This window comes from Chionomys nivalis, chromosome 6 (genome assembly GCF_950005125.1).
Source record: "Chionomys nivalis chromosome 6, mChiNiv1.1, whole genome shotgun sequence".
NCBI lineage: Eukaryota > Metazoa > Chordata > Mammalia > Rodentia > Cricetidae > Chionomys > Chionomys nivalis.
In genome coordinates, this window is record NC_080091.1 from 100,924,645 (window position 1) to 100,948,489 (window position 23,845).

General features: G+C 40.5%; 1 protein-coding gene across 6 annotated transcripts in view; it reads left to right on the forward strand.

Annotated features, from left to right (window-relative positions):
- The first annotated feature begins 716 nt into the window (after positions 1-716).
- The window catches only part of Hfm1 (helicase for meiosis 1), a 60,771-nt gene continuing 37,642 nt past the window's right edge, over positions 717-23,845 (forward strand). For 5 of the 6 annotated variants that reach the window (XR_009057260.1, XM_057772129.1, XM_057772128.1 and 2 more), the window contains exons 1-13: positions 717-831; positions 4,854-4,951; positions 5,747-5,859; positions 6,842-7,133; positions 9,075-9,259; positions 9,514-9,561; positions 15,690-15,760; positions 16,187-16,319; positions 17,503-17,654; positions 18,355-18,432; positions 18,642-18,797; positions 23,329-23,529; positions 23,614-23,702. Coding sequence is in view for 5 of the 6 variants with exons in the window: in XM_057772129.1 (XP_057628112.1) it covers positions 4,881-4,951; positions 5,747-5,859; positions 6,842-7,133; positions 9,075-9,259; positions 9,514-9,561; positions 15,690-15,760; positions 16,187-16,319; positions 17,503-17,654; positions 18,355-18,432; positions 18,642-18,797; positions 23,329-23,529; positions 23,614-23,702 (1,589 nt within the window). In the remaining variant the exon portion in view is untranslated. Of the gene's footprint in view, positions 832-4,853; positions 4,952-5,746; positions 5,860-6,841; positions 7,134-9,074; positions 9,260-9,513; positions 9,562-15,689; positions 15,761-16,186; positions 16,320-17,502; positions 17,655-18,354; positions 18,433-18,641; positions 18,798-23,328; positions 23,530-23,613; positions 23,703-23,845 lie in introns of those variants that run through there. The other variant, XM_057772133.1, reaches the window with a different exon arrangement.

Consider the following 23,845-nt stretch of genomic DNA (forward strand, 5'->3'; position numbering starts at 1 on the left):
GGGAAAAAGAGTAAGTCAGAAGAATTATGTGGGGCCTGGTGGACAGAGGTGGAGGATTTTTTTTTTTTAATCTAAACATCTCTGGGAGAAAGGGATCATTGAATCGCTATTTTACCAGCTACAAGTTTTCCTATAAAAATATGCCGGGCCAGTTGTCACAGGACAACTCTGCTAAAGACGTTTAAAAAGGTAACTTACATTTGTAATTTGAGTTTACCGTTTAAGAACACGCCATTCTTGACTTGGTCATTCATCTTTAATCAATTCAAAGTCACTGAGACTTCTTAAATTTTTATTTGGTTGATGATTGATTTTCATTTTTCATGACAGTCTCTCTGTAGCCTTGACTGTCCTGGAACTCGCTCTTTAGACCAGGCTGTCCTCGAACCTGTCACAGAGCTGTGTCTGCCTCTGTCTCCTGAGTGCTGGGAGTAAAGGCATGCACCACTACCGCCCGGCTGCGCTGCGACTTTTAAAAATACTTATTTCTGAACTAAAGTTGTCATAGTAACGGTGACCTACTGGTTGCCATTTTAAACGAGACACTTAAGGTCCTTTTTAGGTCGTGAGAACACCGGGTCCCAGAGCTGGTGGTTAGGACGGTTAGCAGAGCCCTGGGTGCCCTGCTCTGCCACGCGCGGCTCGAACCCAGCGACCCTGCTGCGGGGAACGGTTGCTCTGGGAGCGGGAGGGGCGCCGCCAATCCATTCCTTGGAGTTTGACTAAGCCAGGCTTGGGGAGTCATTGGAGGAGCCGGCGGATCGGCACTCGGCGCTGCGGCCTGGGCCTGGCGGGCCTCAGGCGTGGGGAGCGAGTGAGCGACCGGCCGGGGTGAGGGCGCGCGTGGGTGGGTGGGGAGAGCGCGCGTGGGTGGGTGGGGAGGGCGCGCGTGGGTGAGCGGGGGGGCGTGGGTGAGTGGGGACGGCGCGTGGGCGAGAAGGGGGCGTAGGTGAGGGGGAGTCGTGGGTGAGCACGGGGCGTGGGTGAGCAGGGGGAGTGGACGCGGAGGGGGCGTGGACGCAGAGGGCTAGTGGGCAGCTCCGCCGGGCGCCCTCTGCTGGGCGGATGGGTGAGCGCGCTCGACATTCCTGTCAGTGGGAGGCCTGAGGCGCGGAGCTGTCCCGGAGGTGGGGGGCGGGGGGCGAGGGGTCCCCGCGTGCACAGGGCCGCGGACCCGGACCGAGGGGTCCCCGCGTGCACAGGGCCGCGAACCCGGACCGAGGGGACCCGCGTGCACAGGGCCGCGAACCCGGACCGAGGGGACCCGCGTGCACAGGGCCGCGGACCCGGACCGAGGGGACCCGCGTGCACAGGGCCGCGAACCCAGAGGCCCGGGTCCATTTTCCCCTCAGCTCCTGTCAGATTCGCTGGGGGCGTTTGCGAGTCAGTAATCGTGTGAGGACTTGGGCCCTTCTGAAATAATCATTTGTTTATTGTACGTTTTTAAATGTACTACTTATAAGAAACCCGCAGCCCGGTAATTTTATACACTAAGTGAAAGATTACAGAGAATGCGATATTAAAGTTGCCAATAGAATTAGAGAAAGGTGTGTTATCTTCTACAAGCAGCAAACTATGAGCTGTAAAAGTGAGGTGATTGCTTACTGCGTTTTGGGCTCCATTTTGTGGGGAAACTTGGTTTTTGTTGTGGCCCAGGCTGACCTCAGCTGAGACCGGCCTTAGACTCCTGCCTCCACCTTCCCAGCCCTGGATTTTACACTCCCACCACCATGCCTAGATCTGAAATAAGAATTTTGTGGTAATTTAGAATATCTGAATATAACCCTGAAACATTAATTAAAAATTTATCAACTTATGTCAAAATGTGACAGGGTTTATTTTATTTTAGATACTATGTTTTTAAAAAATTATTTATTTACACGATGGAAGTTCCAAATTCACCATCTTTTTAGAGCCTTAATGGTGTGACTACATGAATCTTGAGCTAGAAGAAAAATTCAAAAATTTAAACTTAACATTAATTAGGGGTAATCTGTTAGCTGAAATTGTCTTATTTTATAAGTTGGTTGATAGTACATGCATTCCACAATGAATTTTTATTGATTTTATGCTCTCTGTCAGGAACTGTTTTAGGTTATTGAAACACATTAAGAAAAAAAAATCCCTTCTTTGCTTTGCAGAGAGAAAGATAAACAACTTAGTACACAGTACCAATTATAGATGAATGTTATAAAGAAAAATAATGCAGGAGAGAGGGATGGGAAATTTGAGATAAAAATTTTACCATAGTGCTTCAGAATAATATATATGTTAATATATGTGTGTGTATATTAATATATATGTTTTTATTATGTACTAAAATGTTTGCTGTTACTTTGTACTAGAGCTAGAAAAAATTCTTGGGACAGTATTTTCTGTGTATTTAGGAGGTTTTTTTTGTATAGTATAACATTTAAAATTAGTTTTAATATGTTTTGTTGTCTTATTTTCTTTTAGAAGAAAGAATTTGATCATACATGATAGTAATGAGATTTTCTTTTTTTTTTTTGGTTTTTAGAGATAGGGTTTCTCTGTAGCTTTGGAGCCTGGCCTGGAACTACCTCTTATAGACCAGGCTGGCCTCGAACTCACAGAGATCCGCCTGCCTCTGCCTCCCGAGTGCTGGGATTAAAGGCATGCGCCACCGCCACCACTGCCCGGCTTAGTAATGAGATTTTCTACTTAAACTCTGAGGTAGCAGAGCCATGTAAATCTGGTTTGATGGGTTTTAATAAACCTTTTGTTGATTAAAATACAGTTCTGACGCTAGACGGGAAGCATTGCAGCTTCTTGAACAATAAATATCATGTTGATTAGCAAAGGTTTTTCAAATAACTTTTCAAGTTCTGAAATTGTTTGCATAAGTAGACGTAAAGATTTGTTAGCGTGTTTCAGGATGACTCCCTTGTTCTTCCTGCCGTTTTCCTAGGCGTGTTATCATGTAGTCAAGATGATGTTTATAGAATCGTGTTTACTTGTTTTATTTTTTTTGCTTTCCTTTTGTTGGTAGTTTCAGAGAGCTTTGGGGTCCAGACCAAAGACTCTCTTCAGGGTTCAGATTAGATGCTACAACAGGTGAAAAGAACTTTTTTCTTAGGTTATCTGAGGACGACCTCTCTCAGTGTGTGCTTTTCCTCATTGGTCTCTTTATTGTTCTGTTACTATCCTAATTCTCTCGTCATCCTACTTCTAATTCCTCCTAGCGTTTTTTTCCCCTAGTTCTTTTCCTAGCTTCAAAACTTGTCTCCTTACAGGAGCCCTGAAGCAATAAAAAATTACAAGAGTTACCTCTCATTGGTCAGAAGCACATTCCTAGGTTAAGCAATAGGGAGCTTGTAGGACGGAGGCTGTTCATTCATTTCCGGCTGCCCAGACTCGAAGTAACCACACAGAAATTGTATTAATTAAATCACTGCTCAGCCTATTAGCTCAGGCTTATTAACTGACTCTTACATCTTAAATTAACCCTTTCCTATTATTACGTATTTTGCCACGAGGCTTGTGGTTTACAGGTAAGGTTCCAGGGTGGGGTGTCTGTCTCCTTCGGCAGCTACAGGCAGGTTTTGAAGTGGCTATAGTCCTTGTAGGACAAATAGATCTAGTTATGAAACATGTCCCAGCACATAGTCTGTACACCAAAATTAGATAGCTAAATGAAAAGTCATCTTCCTGACCACCCACAGATACATGTGCCCATACGGCTGAGATGCAATCATGAGATTACATGTACACATCACATGAAAATGCATGGTACTGGGGAGACACCCAACCGCTTTAGCAGAAGTGGGCAACAGAGTCCAGGGTTGATGTCCTGCAGACCTGGCCTGGACAGGGTTAACCTCCGTCAGGGTCACTCCTCTGGTAGGCTGATAGCTGGATTATCAGTTGTCACAAGCTGTATATTTCCACAGCCTCTGACAGGGACTGGGTGATTAATACATTGAGAAGAGTAAAATAAATAAATAAATATAATCCAAATAACTGAAACAATGAAAGCCCCCCAATGTTCTGGTTCAGTAAGAACCATCCTAAAGTGTGTGCAGGGTTGAGCCTCTCTCCTGTGGCGTCTTGTCAAGATCTGCAGTGGAAATAGCCCTCCTCCTAAGTTCCTCCTATGTGTGATTATGTCTTCATTAGAGAACTCTCAATCCTCTTATGTCTGGTTATATCTTTATTAGAGAACTCTCAATCTTGGTGATGTATATTCTAACATGAAATGGACTTTTGCCATGAGAACGTATTCACTTAGTTTTTAAAATTTTAATTTCTGTCCTGAGGACAAGTTATTGACTATCTCATAAGAAATGGAAATGTAATTTATGTTTTATGATTTGTGTATCCAATTTCATGTTTTGACCTATATAAATGTGATTATGTTTTAGGGTTTAGATAAATGAGGTAAGTTTCGATGTGTAGTGGGGGTGATAATTGAAATGAAAAATGAGCAGTGTATGGTTTAAACAGTGGTGACCCCCACACTGACGGATGCATTAGGATTTGTCAGGTGAAGAATATACTTTCTGAGCATTATATGCAGTATAATGAAAGGAACACGGGAGAATCACAGGAATGGACAGGCATTCGTGCAGTATAAAGATGGACCACACAGGGAAACACAGGAATGGACAGGCATTCATGCAGTATAAAGATGGAACAGGGGGAAACAGGAATGGACAGAGAATGACGTGTTTCGTGTTGAGGCATTTTCAGAGAATTTACAGAAGACGGAACTAAAGAGTTGAGTGTGGCTATATTTAGAAAGCTTATGGGAAATTAGTGATTCTCATTTACCTGTCTAAAAATCACTTTTACATCTCTGTAAATGAATATAAACCTTTTCTTGTATCTTGTAGATTTTAGACAGAGTCTGGTGTTTAGCAATGCCGAAATCAAACGATTGCTTTTTCTCCCTGGATAATTTGTTTTTCAGCAGCCCAGATGAAGCTGGAAAGTAAGTGTGCCTGAAAGAAAGGTCGTGCAATGTTTTCTTTTCAGTTTTATGATTTTAGGGGCTTCCAATTTTTCATAGTTATGGGATTAATCTAGAATATAGTAATGGTGACATTTACATGTTGATTACCTGTAATTATTGGTGAGGTATGTCACAAGTGGTTGTCGCTGAAGCTGAGTGAGGGGACAATGGAACGGGGTCTAGCTCCCATTTAGCAGTGTGTGTCAGTCCTGTGACACAGGGACAAGATGAGAGCATTGCCATACAGGGGCAAAGCAAAACCATGGCAGAAAACTTATTTACAAGAGTTTGTGTAACATGAGGGCCTGCTTTTTGGGGTTTCTGTCCTGCTCGGTTCCCGCAGCCGGTAAGCCCCAAAGAAAATCACACAGAGAGTCTAATGATAAACTGATTGGCCCATTAGCTCAGGCTTCTTATTAACTCTTGTAACTTATATTAACCCATTATTTTTATCTGTGTTAGCCACATAGCTTGGTACCTTTTTCAGCAGGGCAGGTCATATCCTGCTTCTTCTGTGGTCTGGGCAGGACTGGAGGAAGAGCTTCCTTCTTCCCAGAATTCTCCTGTTCTCATTGTCCCACCTCTACTTTCTGTCTGGTTTTTTCACCTATACTTCCTTCCTGGCTACCAGCCAATCAGCGTTTATTTAAAATATAATTGACAGAATATAGAATTGTCCCACACCAAGTTTGTATTTGAGTCATGTTTAATAAATAAGTGGTTTTTGATAGCCTGTCCTTATTAACATATACTCACATTTTGTTTTCTATGTAGCTTCCCAGTTAAGGGGAAATCATTGGATTGGTTTCTCCCTCCAGCTCCACTGATTTCAGAAATTCCAGATATTCAAGAGTTAGAGGAAGAAATTGAAAGTCATAAGCTGTTAGGTAAGTTATCATGTTTGTTGTGAAGCCAAGCTTGTGTAGTTGATGTCAGTATAAAAAAATCTACTAGCATATTAAAGTATTAATTCCTTTTTTTCACGTGTCCATCAAATCTCAGGATCTAGAGCATTTACTTCTTTTATTTATTTATTTATTAAAGATTTCTGCCTTCTCCCCGCCACCACCTCCCATTTCCCTCTCCCTCCCCCATCAAGTCCCCCTCCCTCATCATCCCTAAGAATAATCCAGGTTCCCTAAACACACTCACATAGAACACATCACACTGTCACACGCTTGTGTGTAATGCTGCTGACACACTCACATAGAGCACAACACACAGTCACAGGCCTGTGTGTACTGCTGCTGACACACTCACAGAGTACAACACTGTCACACACTACAAAAAGTTTCTCCCCTAAACAAGCACGTTCAAATAATGTATATTTCTTATACGATAATACTCCACACTTTAATGTTTTAATATGGCTCATAATTTATATATGTTTGCATATGAATTTTTTTATGCTGGGCTCACTGTGTAGCCTGGCTAGCCTGAAACTCACTGTGTAGATGAGGTCTGTCTGCCTCCAGAAATAAGCATCTTTATTTCACGACTACAGTGTACAGATTATAGTACAATTGTACTGAGTCTTTCAATTCTTGTATTTATCTACTAAGCCCTTTAGAAAAATTTGAACTTTGTTATGCTTATTTAGTCTCTGTGTGCATGGGAGCTACTACCACAGTGTTTGTGAAGTCAGAGGATAAATTATGGAAGTCACTTTCCTCCTTCTACTGCGTGGGTCCCGGGGCCAGAACGCAGGTTTTCAGGCTTGACAGCAGATACTTTTACCCACTAAGCCATGTCACTGGCCTCCTTTAGAAACTTTTAATTGAGATTTTCTGTCATTATTTAGAAAATTTCTTTTCACAAAGAACATGGAATATGTAATAATTAATAATTAGTATATTTCTTTTCTTGTAGGCCAAGAAAAGATACCAAAAATGTTAACATCAAATTTGAAGATCATTAATGAAGACAAAAATTGTATTTCACCAACACAAAAATTCCATTTTCCCTATAATGTGGGTACCCAGGATTACCTAAATGTAGGAGGATCAAGTAACGAAGACTCATCCCGTATTGCTGGCAAGCTGGTGTATGGCTCGTCTCAGAAATATAAAGACCACATGGGCACTAAGAATGGTCCTGGTGATTCAAAATCACCTAATGTTGCAGAGGATAGAGGAGAGGGGACAACAGCCTTCAAGAAAAGGTAGCTAATAGTCACACGATCCTCTGAGCAAATCTGAGGACTAGGTGTATGCTGAACAGAATTACATTCAATAGGAGGTGGGTGAGAAAGACAGCAGCAACGTAGTCTATGTGCTGACATTACCAGGCCTGGAGTGCACTCCTAGGGACCTACGTTCCTGCCTTTCAGGAGCTGACATTACCAGGCCTGGAGTGCACTCCTAGGGACCTACGTTCCTGCCTTTCAGGAGCTGACATTACCAGATGTGTGTATTAGTTATTTTCTGTTGCTGTGATGAAGTACCATGACCAGGCAACTTTCATAAGAAAGTGTGTTTGACCCCTGTTCCAGAAGAATAAGATTGTGTCATGGCAGGGGCTACAACAGCAGGCAGCAGGAGATCAGGTCAGGAAACTGAGATCTAACATCTTCAGATGCAAGCACAAAATAGAAAGAGAAACCTGGTGGTGGCTGAGGTGGCTGCGTCATCTAAACCTCCCCAGGCAGCACCACCAGCTGGGAACTAATGTTCCAGTATCAGAGCCTGGGGGACATTTCTCATTCAGACCCCCACAGTAGTATTTGGGGAGTTTAGTTTGTTAATATACTTAGCTCTTGGAGCTAGAAAGATGGCTCAGTTGGTCAGAACACTGACTGCCCTTCCAGAGGACCCAAGTTCAACTCCCAGCACCCATATGGTAGCTATCAACCATCTGTAACCTTAACCATAGGTTATATCTTCTGGCCTCCATGGGCATTGCACACACACACACACACACACCACATGAATATAGGCAAGGTACCTGCACACATAAAAATTTTAAACATCTCAAAAAATTCTTTAAATAAAAAGATAAGAATAAATATACTTAGCTTACTTCTTTTCCATTTGTAGGGAAAGGAAGTTGGGTATCCAGTACAGATGTGGTTGACCAGGAACTGTACTTATGAGTATATGTATCAGCATCTTCTGGCACAGATGGCATGATTGATAGTTATCATATGCTTTACAAATGAGAAGTTTTGCTTGTCAGTAATACCCTTTCAATTTGTAAATAACAGGCATCTTCTATGTCTGGTCATGGCTGGGGATCTCTCCAGAGAAAACACACACACATACACACACGACTGTGTTAAAGACAAAATCCTATTTCCTAACCTAAAGACCAACCTAAGGCTAAAAAATGAAAAAAAAATATGACTGAAGGCAATATATAAAAATGGGAGGAAAACCTGTCCCTTTAGAGCATTGGTTCTCAACCTGTGGGTCATGACCCCTCTAGGGGTTGAATGACCCTTTCACAGGAGTGACATAAGGCCATTGGAAAACACAAGTATTTACATTACGATTCATAATGGCAAAATTGCAGTTATGAAGTAGCAATGAAAATAATATGTTTGGGGCCACCACATTGGGAAGACTGAGAACCACTGACAAAGAGTACTTACAGTACTACATGCTAGACTGTGGTTGGTTCACTGTCAGTTCTGACTCAGTGCCTCAGTTTGTAGATCATAAAGCCTATGACTAAGAGACAAGGATCACTGGATCCATCTTGGAGACAAGCTGTCACAAAATCTTAGATGAGTTTTAGGAAAATAAAGAGACATATCATGCCGGGCGGTGGTGGCGCACGCCTTTAATCCCAGCACTCGGGAGGCAGAGGCAGGCGGATCTCTGGGAGTTCGAGGCCAGCCTGGTCTACAAGAGCTAGTTCCGGGATGGGCACCAAAGCTACAGAAAAACCCTGTCTCGAAAAACCAAAAAAAAAAAAAAAAAAAAAGAGACATATCAGTGATAAGTTGTAGTTATGGACATTTTAAGAGGGTATTTCGTGCTAGTTTGTAAGCAAATGTTAGAAGCAGAAAACGTGGGGTTTTTTTCAGGTTATTTAGAACATATGGCAAAATACATGAATGTGATTGTGCTAATGAAATTATAAACTTGGATTCTCATGTTAGCCCAGTGAAACTTACCCAAACAAAGATAAACAAGGAGAAATGGAACTGTAGCAACAATAAACAGAAACTTCAGTATTCCACAAATAAAGGGAAAGCAAAAGATGGGTTTCCTGCTTCTGAAACTGGAGAAAACATATTCGAAGTGCCGGCCTTCTCCGTCGCATCCCAGCCTCATGACGTTCAAGGTAATTGCTTATCAGTTGCTTTTTGTGAAAATGTAAACTAATTTGCATTTCTTAGCATAAGGAAGAATACAGAATAGAGTAAGTTTTCTCTCCATGTGCAATTTATGCATTTCTTTATTGTTGCATTATTTTATAGCTATATCTTAATATTCTTCACTTATCTCTTAGTAAAATGTTACACAAATTTTATTGGAGTTGTTTTATGGAAATGGTTAAAAATATCCATATAAATTTGTGATATCTTTTGGTTTTAGGTATAACTCCAAGTGGCTTAGGTTCCTTGAAGGCTGTCACAGAAATTCGTATCCTTTATTTTAAAATAGCTACTTTATATTTATGAAATTGTATATTTAAAATATTTCATTTCATTGTACTCCTGTGTGTTTATTTGGTTAGCATAGAAAAAGATGGAAAAGTAAATATTTTGGGCCATGTAAGAGATACATTATATGCTAATCAGTGCTATTCCAAGTGTGGTGTGCAGGCTGGTCCAGTCAGAGAACTGTTTTCAGTTTGACAATTTAAACACAGAAATTTGCTTACATTAGATGGTGGGATAAGAATAGAGATATTGGGTTAAATCAAATAGGGGAACTTAAAGCAAATGGACATTTTGTGGATTTGAGGACAATTTTGCTGTTTTAGAGGGAACCTTGTTTGGAGGTTGCGTATGATCAAGTTTGCATGCTTGGGCATTTCTAATGTGATACCTGAGTGCATTCAGATTATTCTGGTGGTAATATCCCTGTTACATCTGAAAAGCAGAAAGTAAATTTCAGATATTGAGCAGTGTCTTTGTTACTTTTCTACTGCTGTGATAAAACTCCATGACCAAAGCACTTTATAAAAGAAAGCATTTAATTGGGCTTCCAGTTTCAGAAGGTTAAGAATCAACCATGGCAGGGCAGAGCGGAAAAGCATCTGAGAGCTCACATCTTGACCAGCATGTGGAAAGCAGAGAGAGAGCCTAAGAATGACTGGAGCCCACCCCCATTGACACACCTCCTCCAACACCTCCTAATCCTTCCTAAACAATCCCACAAACAGAGAACAAATCTCAGAATCAAGTAAAAGCTGGATTGGCATGGTGGACTGTCGCAGAACTAGAAAGGTGGAGAAAGAATCACCAGAGCAAGCTGACCAGCAAGCTCCAGTTTTAGTAAGAGAACCTGCCTCAATATATGAAGTAGAGAGCTAAGAAAAAAAATCACCTGAAGTCAGCTTCTGGGGCGCCACATTGTGGTAGATTGAAAGAAAATAGCTCCCAAAGTGAGTGGCACTGTTACAAGGTATGGCTTTGTTGGAGGAAGTGCGTCACTATAGGGTGGTCTTTGAGGTCTCCTAGCTCAAGCTACTCCCAGTGTCACAGACCACTCACTTCCTGTTGTTTCTGAATCGAGATGCAAGGACTCTTAGCTCCAGCACCATGTCTGCCTCCATGCCACCATGTCCCACTATAATAATAGTGGACTGAAGCTCTGAAACTGTAAGCCAGCCCCAATTAAATGTTTTTTCTTTATAAGAATTGCTGTGGTCATGGTGTCTCTTCAAAGAAATAGAAACCCTATTGCACTAGTAGAAGGGAAACATAAATACTTTCATAGTCGGCGATTAACTATTATCTAGTTAGTCCTAACTATCCCATCTCTGAGGATTAACTATTATCTAGTTAGTCCTAACTATCCCATCTCTGAGGACTAGCTCTCATAGTACCAGAAAGCACCATGCAAGCTTCCAACTGGTCAGCTGTGATGCCTGTGTACCACATCAACAACCAGCACAGCACAATGAACTGCACAAAGGTGCAGTGTGGCTCATACGCCTTGTAACCAGCAGCTCTGAAGACCTGCTCCATGAGAGAGAAATCATGCTGATCCTGGAAACCTAGCTCACAACTCAGTGAAGTCATGGATCTCAGAGGAGAACCTGCCATCATTCTAAACTTTACCTCCAGATACCCTAACAAGGAAGCTTGTAGTGTGAATTCTGTTTGGTCCTAATAATAAAAACCCAGAGTCAGATATCAGGGTAAATGCTGAGAGATCAGAAGTAAAGGAGCCAGCCACTAAAGAGACCTTTTGCCTCTATCAAATCCTCAGACCGAAGGGAGCAAAATCCTGCTCTACAAATCCTCAGACTGAATCCTGAGCTCCCGTCTCCTGCTTTATAGCCTCTCTCTGCCCAGCCATATCACTTCCTGTCTCTACCTCCTTAGTGCTGGGATTAAAGCCTTCATCACCTGGCTCTGTTTCTCTTTCAGACTAGATCAATCCTGTGTAGCCCAGGGTGGCCCTGAACTCACAGAGATCCATCTGTCTCTGCCTCCTGAGTGCTTGGATTAAAGATATGTGCCACCACTGCTTGGCCTCTGTGGCTAACTAGTGGCTTAGTTCTGCACTATGATCTCAGGCAAGCTGTAAATGTTAGATCACAAACAAAGTATCACCACAGAAACTTCTCTTTGCGCAGACAGAGACTATTACAGAAAACCACAACCAATCAAATTGCAGAGTAGTGGAGTCCAATCCCAATGAATACATCTACAAAACACTCCTACACTTAGGGCTCAAAGAATATTGCAGAAGAGGAGCAGAAAGCTTGTAGGAGTTTCCTGTCAGAGTGTGGCTCCTAGTAAGTGTACTCATGAAGTTTGGGCAGCATGGCGACCCAGACATGAGCTGAACAAGGATGCCACCCACAGACGTGGCAACGTGGATGGGGAAATCCCAGGAAGCCTAACCCTACATGAGGAACAATAGGGAGCTGAGGAAAGCTGGGAGGGGAGAGCACACCAATCGTTTGTTCAGTGCCAACAACCCTGAAGACATATACACAAATGACATCATACAGGCCGAACAGGCAGTTTTTATAAATGTATATTGTATAAACACATATGCATGCAATGATGGTGAAAAGAGGCCCTGGATTAAAGGAGAGCGGGGGTGGGGTATATGAAAGACTTTGGAGGGATAAGAGGGAAGGGGAAATTTAATTATATCTCAAAAATGTAGTTAAAATATTTTCTGATTAGCTCTATGATGCGAAGTTATTTTGTTAGAAACATGCTCATAATTTAGTACTATCCTTTGGCAAGTTTTAAAGATTTTTCATGTTAAGGTAGCGCACTGAAGCAGTGCTACCGGCACCGAGTGCTGTCTGTATTTGTATCCACTGGCTTATTATTTATTTATTTATTTATTTATTTATTTATTTATTTATTTATTTTGGATTTTTGAGACAGGGTTTCTCCATAGCGTTTTGGTTCCTGTCCTGGAACTAGCTCTTGTAGACCAGGCTAACCTCGAACTCACAGAGATCCACCTGCCTCTGCCTCCCGAGTGCTGGGATTAAAGGCGTGCGCCACCACCGCCCGGCCACTGGCTTATTTTTTAACAGCTTCCTATACAGCCAGATCCACTGATCTGGTGTACTTCGTTATTTAAAAGTATGTGTTCAGAGTAAAAGACAGAAGAGTTTGTGGGTTGCTTAGACTTGTGTATTTGCAGTTCTCTCTCAGCATGTTGCTCTTGGTGAGATTGCTCTGGCTGTCCTATGCCAGCTCAGTTGTGCAGACATCCCCAGTGTAGCAGTAACTGCAGTAGCGCTGAAACAAAAGAAAAATGTGATGTTGGCTGCTCACCGTGATGAGAGATGTTGTATTTAATGTCAGAGGTTTGTCGTGCACTGGGAGACTGAGTCTGCCTGTACTCCAAATCAAAGATTCACTTCTGTGAATGTAAATTGATGCAGACCTACTTAATGAGAGAAAAACCAGCATGATTGGCCACTCCTAGGCTTGTTATAAATAAATATTTTATATGGAAAAACTTCCTTGCAGGAAAATGTGATTCTTTAGAATGCTGATGGACTAACTCTAAATTTTGTGGGGTTTTTTTGTCACATATTTTCAAATATGTTTTTTAAAGCTTTTATTTTCATTTGTGTTTGTGTGTGTAGTTGTCTGTATATATTATAGCATGCTGGAAGTAAAATGAAGATTTAGAAATTAATCATTTGGTTTAATAAGTGCAAACCGACATTGTTAGGCACTGTTCTGGACTTAGGGGATACGGCAATTAAGGAAAGAGAGTGAATCTTTGTCCTTGAGTTACTGTTCTCACAGTGGAAGATGGGGGAGAGATAAAACTGAACAATAGCACTGTGTAAAATGTCATATGATATTTTAGAAGGTGATGAGTTCTGTGGGAAAAGAAAAAGTAGAGTAGGAAAAGAATTAAATTGAGACTGCTGGAATTGAAGGCTGAAGATATAGAATTTAATAAAACAAACAGGACACACCTAAGATGTGAGGAGTGAGCAATAAGATGGAAGAATGAAGGAAGCTGGGAGAAGAATGAGGCATGGGGCAAAGGATGATGTCATGGCAGGCGTGAGGCTGATGATGTCATGGCAGGCGCGAGGCTGATGATGTCATGGCAGGCGTGAGATGATGATGTCATGGCAGGTGTGAGGCTGATGATGTCATGGCAGGCGTGAGGCTGATGATGTCATGGAGGTATGAGGCTGATGATGTTATGGCAGGCGTGAGGCTGATGATGTCATGGAGGTATGAGGCTGATGATGTCATGGAGGTATGAGGCTGATGATGTCATGGCAGGCGTGAGGCTGATCCTTTGGAGAGTGCAGGAGATGAGTATGAAGTCAGAAGAAGAGGATCAGAAATCAGAACAGTAAGGGCTGGTGGGAGATGGGATGAAGGGCCAGGGGGAATTTAGACAGAAAAGTCATATAATCTGTTTTAAAAGCATTACTGCAGCAACCCACGAGTATTTAAATCCCTCATAAAAATACTTTTTAGACAACTATGTTCTTTCAAATATATGTTTTAAAGGTTTTATATTTTCATTTGTGTGTATGTGTATGTATGTATACCTGCTTGTGTGTATGTATATGTGTGTGTATACCTGCTTGTGTGTATGTGTATGTATGTGTGTATGTATATGTGTATGTATATGTGTGTATACCTGCTTGTGTGTATGTATATGTGTATGTATGTGTGTGTATACTTGCTGGTGTATATGTATATGTGTGTATACCTGCTGGTGTGTATGTATATGTGTGTATATGTGTGTATACCTGCTTGTGTGTATGTGTATGTATATGTGTATATATGTGTGTGTATACCTGCTTGTGTGTGTGTATGTGTATGTATATGTATATGTGTATGTATATGTGTGTGTATACATGCTTGTGTGTGTATATGTATGTGTGTATATACCTGCTTGTGTGTATGTGTATGTATATGTGTATATATGTGTGTGTATACCTGCTTGTGTGTATGTGTATGTATATGTATATGTGTATGTATGTATACCTGCTTGTCTATATATGCACTACCTGCATGAAGATGTCCATAGAGGCCAAAAGAGGGCAACGGATCCCCTGGAACTGAATCACAGGTGTTTGGAAACCATATGATTTTGGTGCTAGGACAGAATTCGGGTTCTCTGCAAAAGCAACAATACTCTTAACTAGGGAGCCGCTGTTCCTGCCCCAGTGCGTCCTGAAGGCCTCACTTTAGGAGCTCCTTTTCTGTAGTGTCCTACATCTAGTAGTGCATCTGCATACAGTGCCAATAAATGTAGTTGATCAGATGCAACTTCATACAAAGAGTGCCATTAAAATATCCTGAATCTGGCAGTAGTGCCTCACCTTGGAGATGGGATAATTATTTACTATCCTGTTAATATTTTTAAACTTTGTAACAATCCAAGTTCATTTTACTGAGCAAATATGCTGATAATTATAATTAAATCAAACAACACAAATAATATAAAAATGCAGAGATTCAAGATTAACTAACCAGAATCACCCCGTTAATAAAATGCAGTCAAAAATTAGTTAATAAGTAAAAATTTGAACATTAACGGCAACATAAAAATTAAGTGTCTTAGGACAAGAAACAGACCAAGAATAGCTCTAACAGGCATGTCTCCATATGTTCAGATCTCCATCATAGTTAACTCTCAAACTATATTCCTTATATCAGGCATGTTTAGAATAAGGAACATGGAAGCAGAGTAGAATAATTTCCATTACTTTTATTTTAACTTTAAAAAATTGTAATTTATTTGTATTTGTATTTTGCTTGCATCTGTGTATGTTGCACCGCATGTGTGCCCGGTGCCTGACAACATCAGGAGAAGGCATCAGGTTCCGTGTAGCTTGAACTTTGGCTATGAACCATGATGTTGGTGCTAGGAATCGAGCCTGACGTCTCTGCAAGAGCAAGTGTTCTTACCTTCCCAGTCGTCTCTCCAGCTCCCTTCCATCAATTCTCAAGATGCCAAAACGGCAATTGTTAAAACCTTTTCATTGGATAAGGTCAATAGCATTAAAACTGAGTTCTTAAATTAAAAGTAAACATTTCTAAATTCTGAAATATTTAACTCCTTAATGTTATTCCAAGCGGCAAAATTTAGGAGTATATTCAAAGAATTCCCTTACTTCAACTATATACAATCCAAAGCCTTTGATGATGTAAGTATTTTATAATCATTTACATATCTTCTCTTCTCACTAACTGTGACCCTTTGAGGAGAGGGAATAGTCTCTACCACATTCAATTACTAGCACATTTTAGGAGATTAGAAAATGCTTGTTAAATGAGTGCATGTGAGTCACATAGGTGGACTGCTTGTATTTGTTAAGTTTATTATAATTTCTCTTAAGGGTAAAGGAGTGGTTTTCTCTTAGATCCAGCATTAATTTTGACAAAATAGTATGATATGGCAGAATATGTTGTTTTTGAGGTTGAAATGTCCAGCACAGGACCACACTTAGCAATTGTAGAGGTAAACATATTTGAAGCAATATTTCTAATCTTAAATCATGTTTTCCAGAATATTGAGTATGTAAATAAAAAATTCTATATATTAATAATCTGTTGACTTTTTTCTCTCTTAGCTTCTTTACACAGATAGGAATTTTGTGATCTGTGCCCCCACTGGTTCTGGTAAAACTGTAGTGTTTGAACTTGCAATAACTAGATTGTTAATGGAAGTTCCGTTGCCATGGTCCAACATGAAGATTGTTTACAGTGAGTATATATTATAAAAATGTTGATTAATCATAATCAGAGAGTGAAGCAGAAATGAAGTCAATTCAGAGCATAGAGATTATAATTTTGTATAGCTTGGTAGCTCATACATTAAGAAGTGTTATTAATTTATGTGTTTGTGGTACTCTGAATGAACCTATAGACAAGTACTCAGTGTCTACAGGGTCTTTCTCTGCTCCTGTGTCTGGTGTAGGTGCTGAGCTTGGGGAGGGACTTGTACGTGCTAGGTAAGAGCTTTACCACTGAGTTGTAGCCCTGGCCCTTTGTACATTTTAATAAGAACATGCCACTATTGGCTTCACCTGTTATAGTAAATTTGAAGCACCTTTTTCCCAGAATTGTACATAAAAATAGTATTTGAGTTGAGGATTTGAACTTTACATTTTAAAAAAGAAGACAGTCAAGATGTGGTATAGGAGGTCCTTTTATCTATGCGTTGCTTTCATTGGTTAATTAATAAAGAAACTGCTTGGCCTGATAGGGCAGAACATAGGTAGGTGGGGAAGACAGAACTGAATTCTGGGAGGAAGAAAGCAGGCACAGAGATTGCTGCCACGGAGCCAGCCGCCAGGTCAGACATGCTGAATTTTTCCTAGTAAGCCATGACCTCGTGGTGAAATACAGATTATTAGAAATGGGTTAAATCAAGATTGAGAATTAACCAATAAGAGGCTAGAGCTTATGGGCCAAGTAGTAATTTAATTAATACAATTTCTGTGTGGTTATTTTGGGGGTTAAGCTAGCTGGGCGGTGGGATGCGGCCCACACCTTCTACAACAAAGATGAGCAAATAATCATATATTTCTCAATTGTAGAATTTTGTATAGAAACATTTGTTTCCTCTTTTGGGTATATATTTCATAAGACTCCCCTAAGTAGTATATGCACACAATTTAAAGAAATGACTGATCACAGAAGGCTTCATAGGAAAAAGCAACAATCACTTGTCCATCTCTAACCCCATCTTTACATTGCCTGAGCGATCACTTCTGTTTCAAACTTAGCTCTTCTTGGTGATTACTTTTTAGCTTACTGTGTTTATTACTTTAACAATATTACATATCAATAATACACACTTATTTTTAGACTAATTTTATTAACTAGAGCTTGAGAAAACAATTTTAAAATTGCACTGGTGTTCAAAATAAATGTATTATTTTAGTGGCACCAATAAAAGCCCTTTGTAGTCAGCGGTTTGATGACTGGAAAGAAAAATTTGGATCGTTAGGCTTGAATTGTAAAGAACTTACTGGAGATACAGTAATGGATGACCTATTTGAGATTCAACATACCCATATAATTATGACGACTCCAGTAAGTATTATTTGTTTCATTATTTACTTGAAAATAAATTTGTTTGTCTTCATTAAGAAAAATTGTTAAAAGAAAATGCCAAGTACAAGCATGTATTTGTAATATAGACAAATTACCATAAAAGTACTATTATCCAGGTTTTGGAGAGGCTATCCATAGATAAAAAACATGGAAGAGAAATGATCACATCTATGAGCAATGAGTAAACAAAGCAGTTTGTAGTTGTAGATAATCTATAACTGTATCTTTTCCTTATATTCATTTGCCCAAGTGTGTTGTAGAAGTAATACCTTGACGGGGCTTTAATCTGTGTAATTAGTGGGTTGGGGAGGGAGTTCATTGGGGAAGAGCCTTGGTTGCTCTTCTGGAGGCCCTGAGTTTGACTCCCAGCACCCTCTCCTCTCAGGAGACGCACTACATGCACATGCTTTACAGACATAAGTGCAGACAAAGCACCCACACATCAAGTGTGGATTGCGTAGTTAGTTCTTGACTTGTGATTATTTCAAAGACTGGAGAACTTGCATTTTAGGACTCTTAAAATCACTTCACTATTAATCCACGACTCTTTGGGAGAAATTTTAAGGAATCAACCAAAATGTTCTCTTGTTTGTAATATGTCTGATAAAATTTATCAGTGTCTTAAATAATACTTGTAGTTCCTTATCAGAATAAACTGCTTGTGTTTTTTTTTCTGTAGGAGAAGTGGGACAGCATGACCAGGAAGTGGAGAGACAACTCTTTAGTCCAGCTGGTTCGACTGTTTCTCATTGATGAGGTAGTGAACGCATTCACTTTCAGGGATAAATTTAGAATGTTATTTAAAATGGACAGAAAGAAATGACATTTTCAGTAAAATAATGTTTTTAGTTCTTCAAATTGGAAAATATGTATTTTTCCAAGGAAAAAAATAATATTGGGTATTTTGATTGACTAATTAGATTTTTGGTTTTATTCCTAATGATTTCCTCTTGATTTCTTACCTAGGTGCATATTATAAAAGATGAAAACCGTGGTCCAATTCTTGAGGTTGTTGTTAGCAGAATGAAAACTGTCCAGTCTTCATCTAGGGCTTTGCAGAATGCCAGCCCTGTCCCTATGAGATTTGTAGCTGTGTCTGCAACCATTCCCAATGCTGAGGACGTAAGTCACAATCTTCACTTGCTTCACGTAGCATTATGTATGGAGTATTTAGTCAATTCGATCTCAGAGGAGATGGAACTTTCTGGAGTCACTTAATGAATTGTAGTGATATTTTCTTTGTATTTTAATAAACAAAACTTGCCTGAAGATCAGAGTGCAAAGCTAAGACACTAGACACCAGGCAGTGGTGGCTCACACCTTAATCCCATGTTTGGGAGTCACACACCTTTAATCCAGGCACTAGGGAGGTGGAGACAGGAGCGATATGGCTGGGTGGAGAGAGGAATGTAAAGGGGAAGAGACAGGAACTCACTGGAGTGTGGATTCTGAGGTTTGGTGGAGACACAGTGCAGTCTAGGTAGTCTTAGGATTGCCCCTTTGATCTGAGCATTAGTAAAGGTAAAAGGTCTATTTAGTGGCTTACAGCTCTGCTTCTCTGGTCTCTGAAATCTATAGGGGTTAAAGTGGAAGATCAAAGATCACTAGTCTTAACTGAGAGACCTTTTACCTCTAATGAACGTTTGGGTGCCATTTGTAGACAGAGGTTTCTATCCCACCCAGCCCCATATCCATTTAGTTCCAAAGAGACAAACAGAGGCTTATATTGGTTTTAAACTGTTTGGCCTATTAGCTCAGGCTTGTTACTAACTAGCTCTTACAACTTAACCCATAATTCTTGTCATGTTTAGCCACGTGTCTTGGTACCTTTTCTCAGTAAGGCATTCTCATCTTGCTTCCTCTGAGTCTGACTTGTGACTGTGTCTCTCCCTTTCCTCTTCCCAGAATTCTCTTAATCTATTGCCTTGACCAAACTTCTTGCCTGGCTACTGGCCAATGGGCATTTTATTAATTAAACTAATATGAGTGACAAATCTTTACAGTGTACGAAAGTATTATCCCACAGCTTAACTGAGACCAGGGGGTTAGCTGCTGGATTTTTCTTATTCACACTACAATAAATTTAGTATATGTAGAAGGTTAATGCTAGATTTCATTGGTATAACAAAATTATGGCCATAGAATTTGATAAAATTTAATAAAATATTTTCAATGCAATGCAAATCTGTTACTTGCTTTTATCTAAAATTTCTAGTTTTCACTTATTTTGGACACCTTGTAACTTGGATAGTAATGTGTCATGATCATTGCATGAGCTGACTTTTTTTTTTTTGGTTTTTCAAGACAGGGTTTTTCTGGGTAACAGTCCTGACTGTCCTGGAACTCTTTTTGTAGATCATGCTGAACTTGAACTCACAGAGATCTGCCTGCCTCTGCCTCCCCAGTGCTAGAACTAAAGACATGCATCACTACCACCCCGGCTAGAATGAGCTGACTTGTAATTGTACAACAGAATGTGGTGGAGGAGAAAGCAATGGCTGAAGTGACCATCCACTCTCTCAGTCCTGTGCCCTGTATGTGGTAGCATGAGTGGCTGTTTCAAAAGGACAAATATGTGGACTTGTCCTTATGTAACCACGAGGATGATTTCATGGTTATTGGAACATGGTGTTTAGACCAAGAGTTGTTTGCTGTATTATACTTTCTATAATAATATATGACTTTTTCCTTAATTCCTAAACAATCTTTTCTTTTTATTATATGTGTATAGGTGTTTTGTTTGCATGTATGTTTGTGCATGTTTGGTGCTCTTGGAGGTCAGACGAAGGCATTGGATCCTTTAGAACTGGAGTTACAGATGCTTGTGAGCCACTGTGTGGTTGCTGGGAGTTGAACTCAGTCCTCTGGAAGAACTGCCAGTGCTCTTAACCTGTGAGCCGTCTCTCCAACCCCTAGGCAAACTTCTAAAAGCTAGTATATGGTCTTATTGTTTGTCACTTCTGTTTACTTCTCAGCCTATTATGTTTGGGGTACTACTTAGAAACTATTTTTGTGAATAGTTGCTATATTGTCTCTTCCAATAGCAAATTTTGTTTTTTATCTTTAAGTTTCTTCTTAAGATTACACCTGGTTTTGTTCATGTTGAGGAACAGTATGGAATTTTTACTGTTTTAAGCAGGTAGACAGAGTACAGATGGCAAAAATTTCTGTGCACACAGATAAGCACTGGAGAAGCCAGAAAAAGTTGAACACTCAGATTATTGCTTCAAAGGAATGAGGTTGTAACTGGAGGTTTCTGTCCTGCCCACCAGGCCCTAAACTCTGAGGATTAATATTAATTACAAGCTGTTTGGTCTATTAGCTCAGGCTTATTACTAACTAGCTCTTACAACTTAAATTAACCCACTTTTATTAGTCCACATTTTACCATGAGGCTCATGGCTTGTTACCTCACATCTTGTTTCCCCAGTGACTACTGGCATCTCTCAGACTGTGCCTTCTTTTTCCCTGTATCTTTGTTTGGCTTTCTCACCTGACTGTATTCTGTTTAGCTACTGGTAAAATCGGCTTCTTTATTATTAACCAACATAAAACATATTCATATCATACAGAAGGACATCCCACATAGTAAGGTGCTTAGCTGTTTCTCCTGGAATGCTGGGGGAGAATCTAGTTGATAACTAGATCCTTTGTTACCTGTTGAGCCAGGTTCTGTCCCATATTCTCCAGGATTCCTTTTGCTTATCCCAGACCCTTCTGCCCTTGAGCGTTATATCTAGGCCATAAAACCCTTCCTTATGAGTGATGTTACTTGTACTTTATGATAGCCTAAGTAACTTCTGTGTTACCTTAGGGCCAAGCCAAGTACCCATCTTTGTGGAAGAAGCCAGATGTACTTTGTAAAGAATTTCAGTGTAGACATATTTTATTGTTTGAGAGGGGCCGTGCAGGTGTCAGTGCAGGTGGTGGTCTGCGAAGAGGTGAGAATGAACTCAGTTCAGATGGCTCAGACTTGGGGAGTCTGATGACAGGTAGTTCTTTGTCAGCATATGTGAAACAGTATAATTTGGAAAACATTTCTGGGCAACAATCATTCCTGTTCCAGATCCCCAGGCAGCCATCATTCCAGTTCCAGGTGCACAATGAAGCTTACGGTGTGACTACTTGGAAACACCTGTACAGAGTGCACGTGACCACGAGGGTGGGTTCTAAAGGGTCTAGGATCTGATGTGGTCTCTGACCAAGGTAGCAGAGAGGTCAGCAGTCTATAAAGTACCGTGACACCCCCTAAGGATGGGTTCTGTTAACAAGGAGATGGAGATAAAGGTCTAAGGAGGGAGAGTCTGGGGTAAACAGTCTGGGAGGGAAGACAGGTGTTTTGTCTCCTCACTGAGAAGAGAGGCTTCAGTGTTTTAACATTCCTGGCTTCCCTAGCAATCTGTAGGCACAGCGACCTCTGTGCCGGCAGCGTTTGTTCACTTGGGACTGAGTTAATTCTTATAAGATTTTTTTTTTTTTCCAAAACCGTGCAATGCTTAAATATAGCTAAAATAAATCAGTTGATGTCAGACTCTTGAAGTTTGGCCCAGCACCAGTTACCTAAGTTGGGCTGAATTGAGTCTCTTTCTCACCTCACCTGGATCCTTTCCTGCTGGCTGTGCAGCCTGCAGGAACCTTCACAACAAGGTCTCAGTGGGAGGCCCTGACTGACCTGGAGCTCACAGGGGTCTCTATGCCTTTGCCTCTGAATATTGGGATTAAAGGCACATGCCACCATTCCCCAGACAGTTTTGACTTATATAAAAAGAATAAACTTGAAATGTATAGAATATTCTTCTATATCTACCTGTTTTCTGTGGCTGTAACAAAATACCCAAAGCTGGACAGTTGATTTTTTGAAAGAAGCTTATTTTTCACATAGTTAGGAAAAATAAAACTTTAAGGCTAAGTGACTTAATTTGTTTAGCCTGGTGACTGCCCTCCTGACTGCCTCGTAACGTGACAAATGGTTCGTAGTGAGCCAAAGAGATTCAGGGGTCAGACTTGCTCTTTGGTCTGAACTTCTAGCCTCACGGATGCCAGGGAAGTACTCTTCTCTGATGTACATCCCCTGCATTCTTTCTCAGTACATTGTCTCACCCTGTAGCTCAGGCAGGCCTTAAATTTTATATTTTTCCTACCACAGCCACACACATCGCTGGGATTTCGGGCCTGCAGCACCGGAGCTAACTAGACTCACCCTTTTCTAACAGGACTTCCTCTGTAAGACCAACGTCCCTCTTCTCTAGGGGTGGCATCCACAGTGATGTAATCACCTTGCAGTAGGTTTTATTTTTAAAGATTCTCTCTCTACATTGTCGCTACACTGGGAGCAGGCTTCTAACATAGAAACCCTTGGAAACATGCACCAAGTACATCTTTACCATATCATCATGAATCATTATACATAGTTTTGTTTTACCTATAAACATTCCCATGTTATCAAATATTCTTTACTTTTTGTGGTTTTACTTTTATATATTTATTTAACCTACTAATACAGTGTTATTTCCCTTTCTCTGTTATAAACAGTGCTGAAGTTAATATATCTTTGAAAATATTCATACTTATTTCCTTAGCATGATATGGAGTAAAATAACTAAGTGAAAGGCTAGTTTCAACTTTCAGGAGACATTGCTTCTGTTTTCCCCAGATTGCAGAGTGGCTTTCGGATGGTGAGAGACCTGCCGTGTGTCTGAGAATGGATGAGAGCCACAGACCTGTGAAACTTCAGAAAGTGGTGCTGGGCTTTCCCTGCGGCAGTAGCCAAACGGAATTTAAGTTTGACTTAGCCCTCAACTATAAAGTGTACAGTGTGATACGGACTTACTCCGATCAGAAGCCCACACTTGTGGTATGGATTATTAGTTGCTGGTTTTGTGTGTGATGTTCAGTTTTTAACCTATAATTGATACAGAATTCACTAATTTATTTCCAGTTTTGTGCAACAAGGAAAGGTGTGCAGCAGGCTGCTTCTGTTCTTGTGAAAGATGCTAAATTTATTATCTCCATGGGACAGAAACTCAGGTTTGCACTTTAATTTGTTCTTGGAAGTGGGAGGACTTCTGGGGATCACTTAGGGGAGATGAGAAAGTGGCTCGTCCTTAACCCTGGGCAGGGTACTTGATATTTTCAAGCCTAGGATTCTGACCCGCACAGTAAAAATAGTA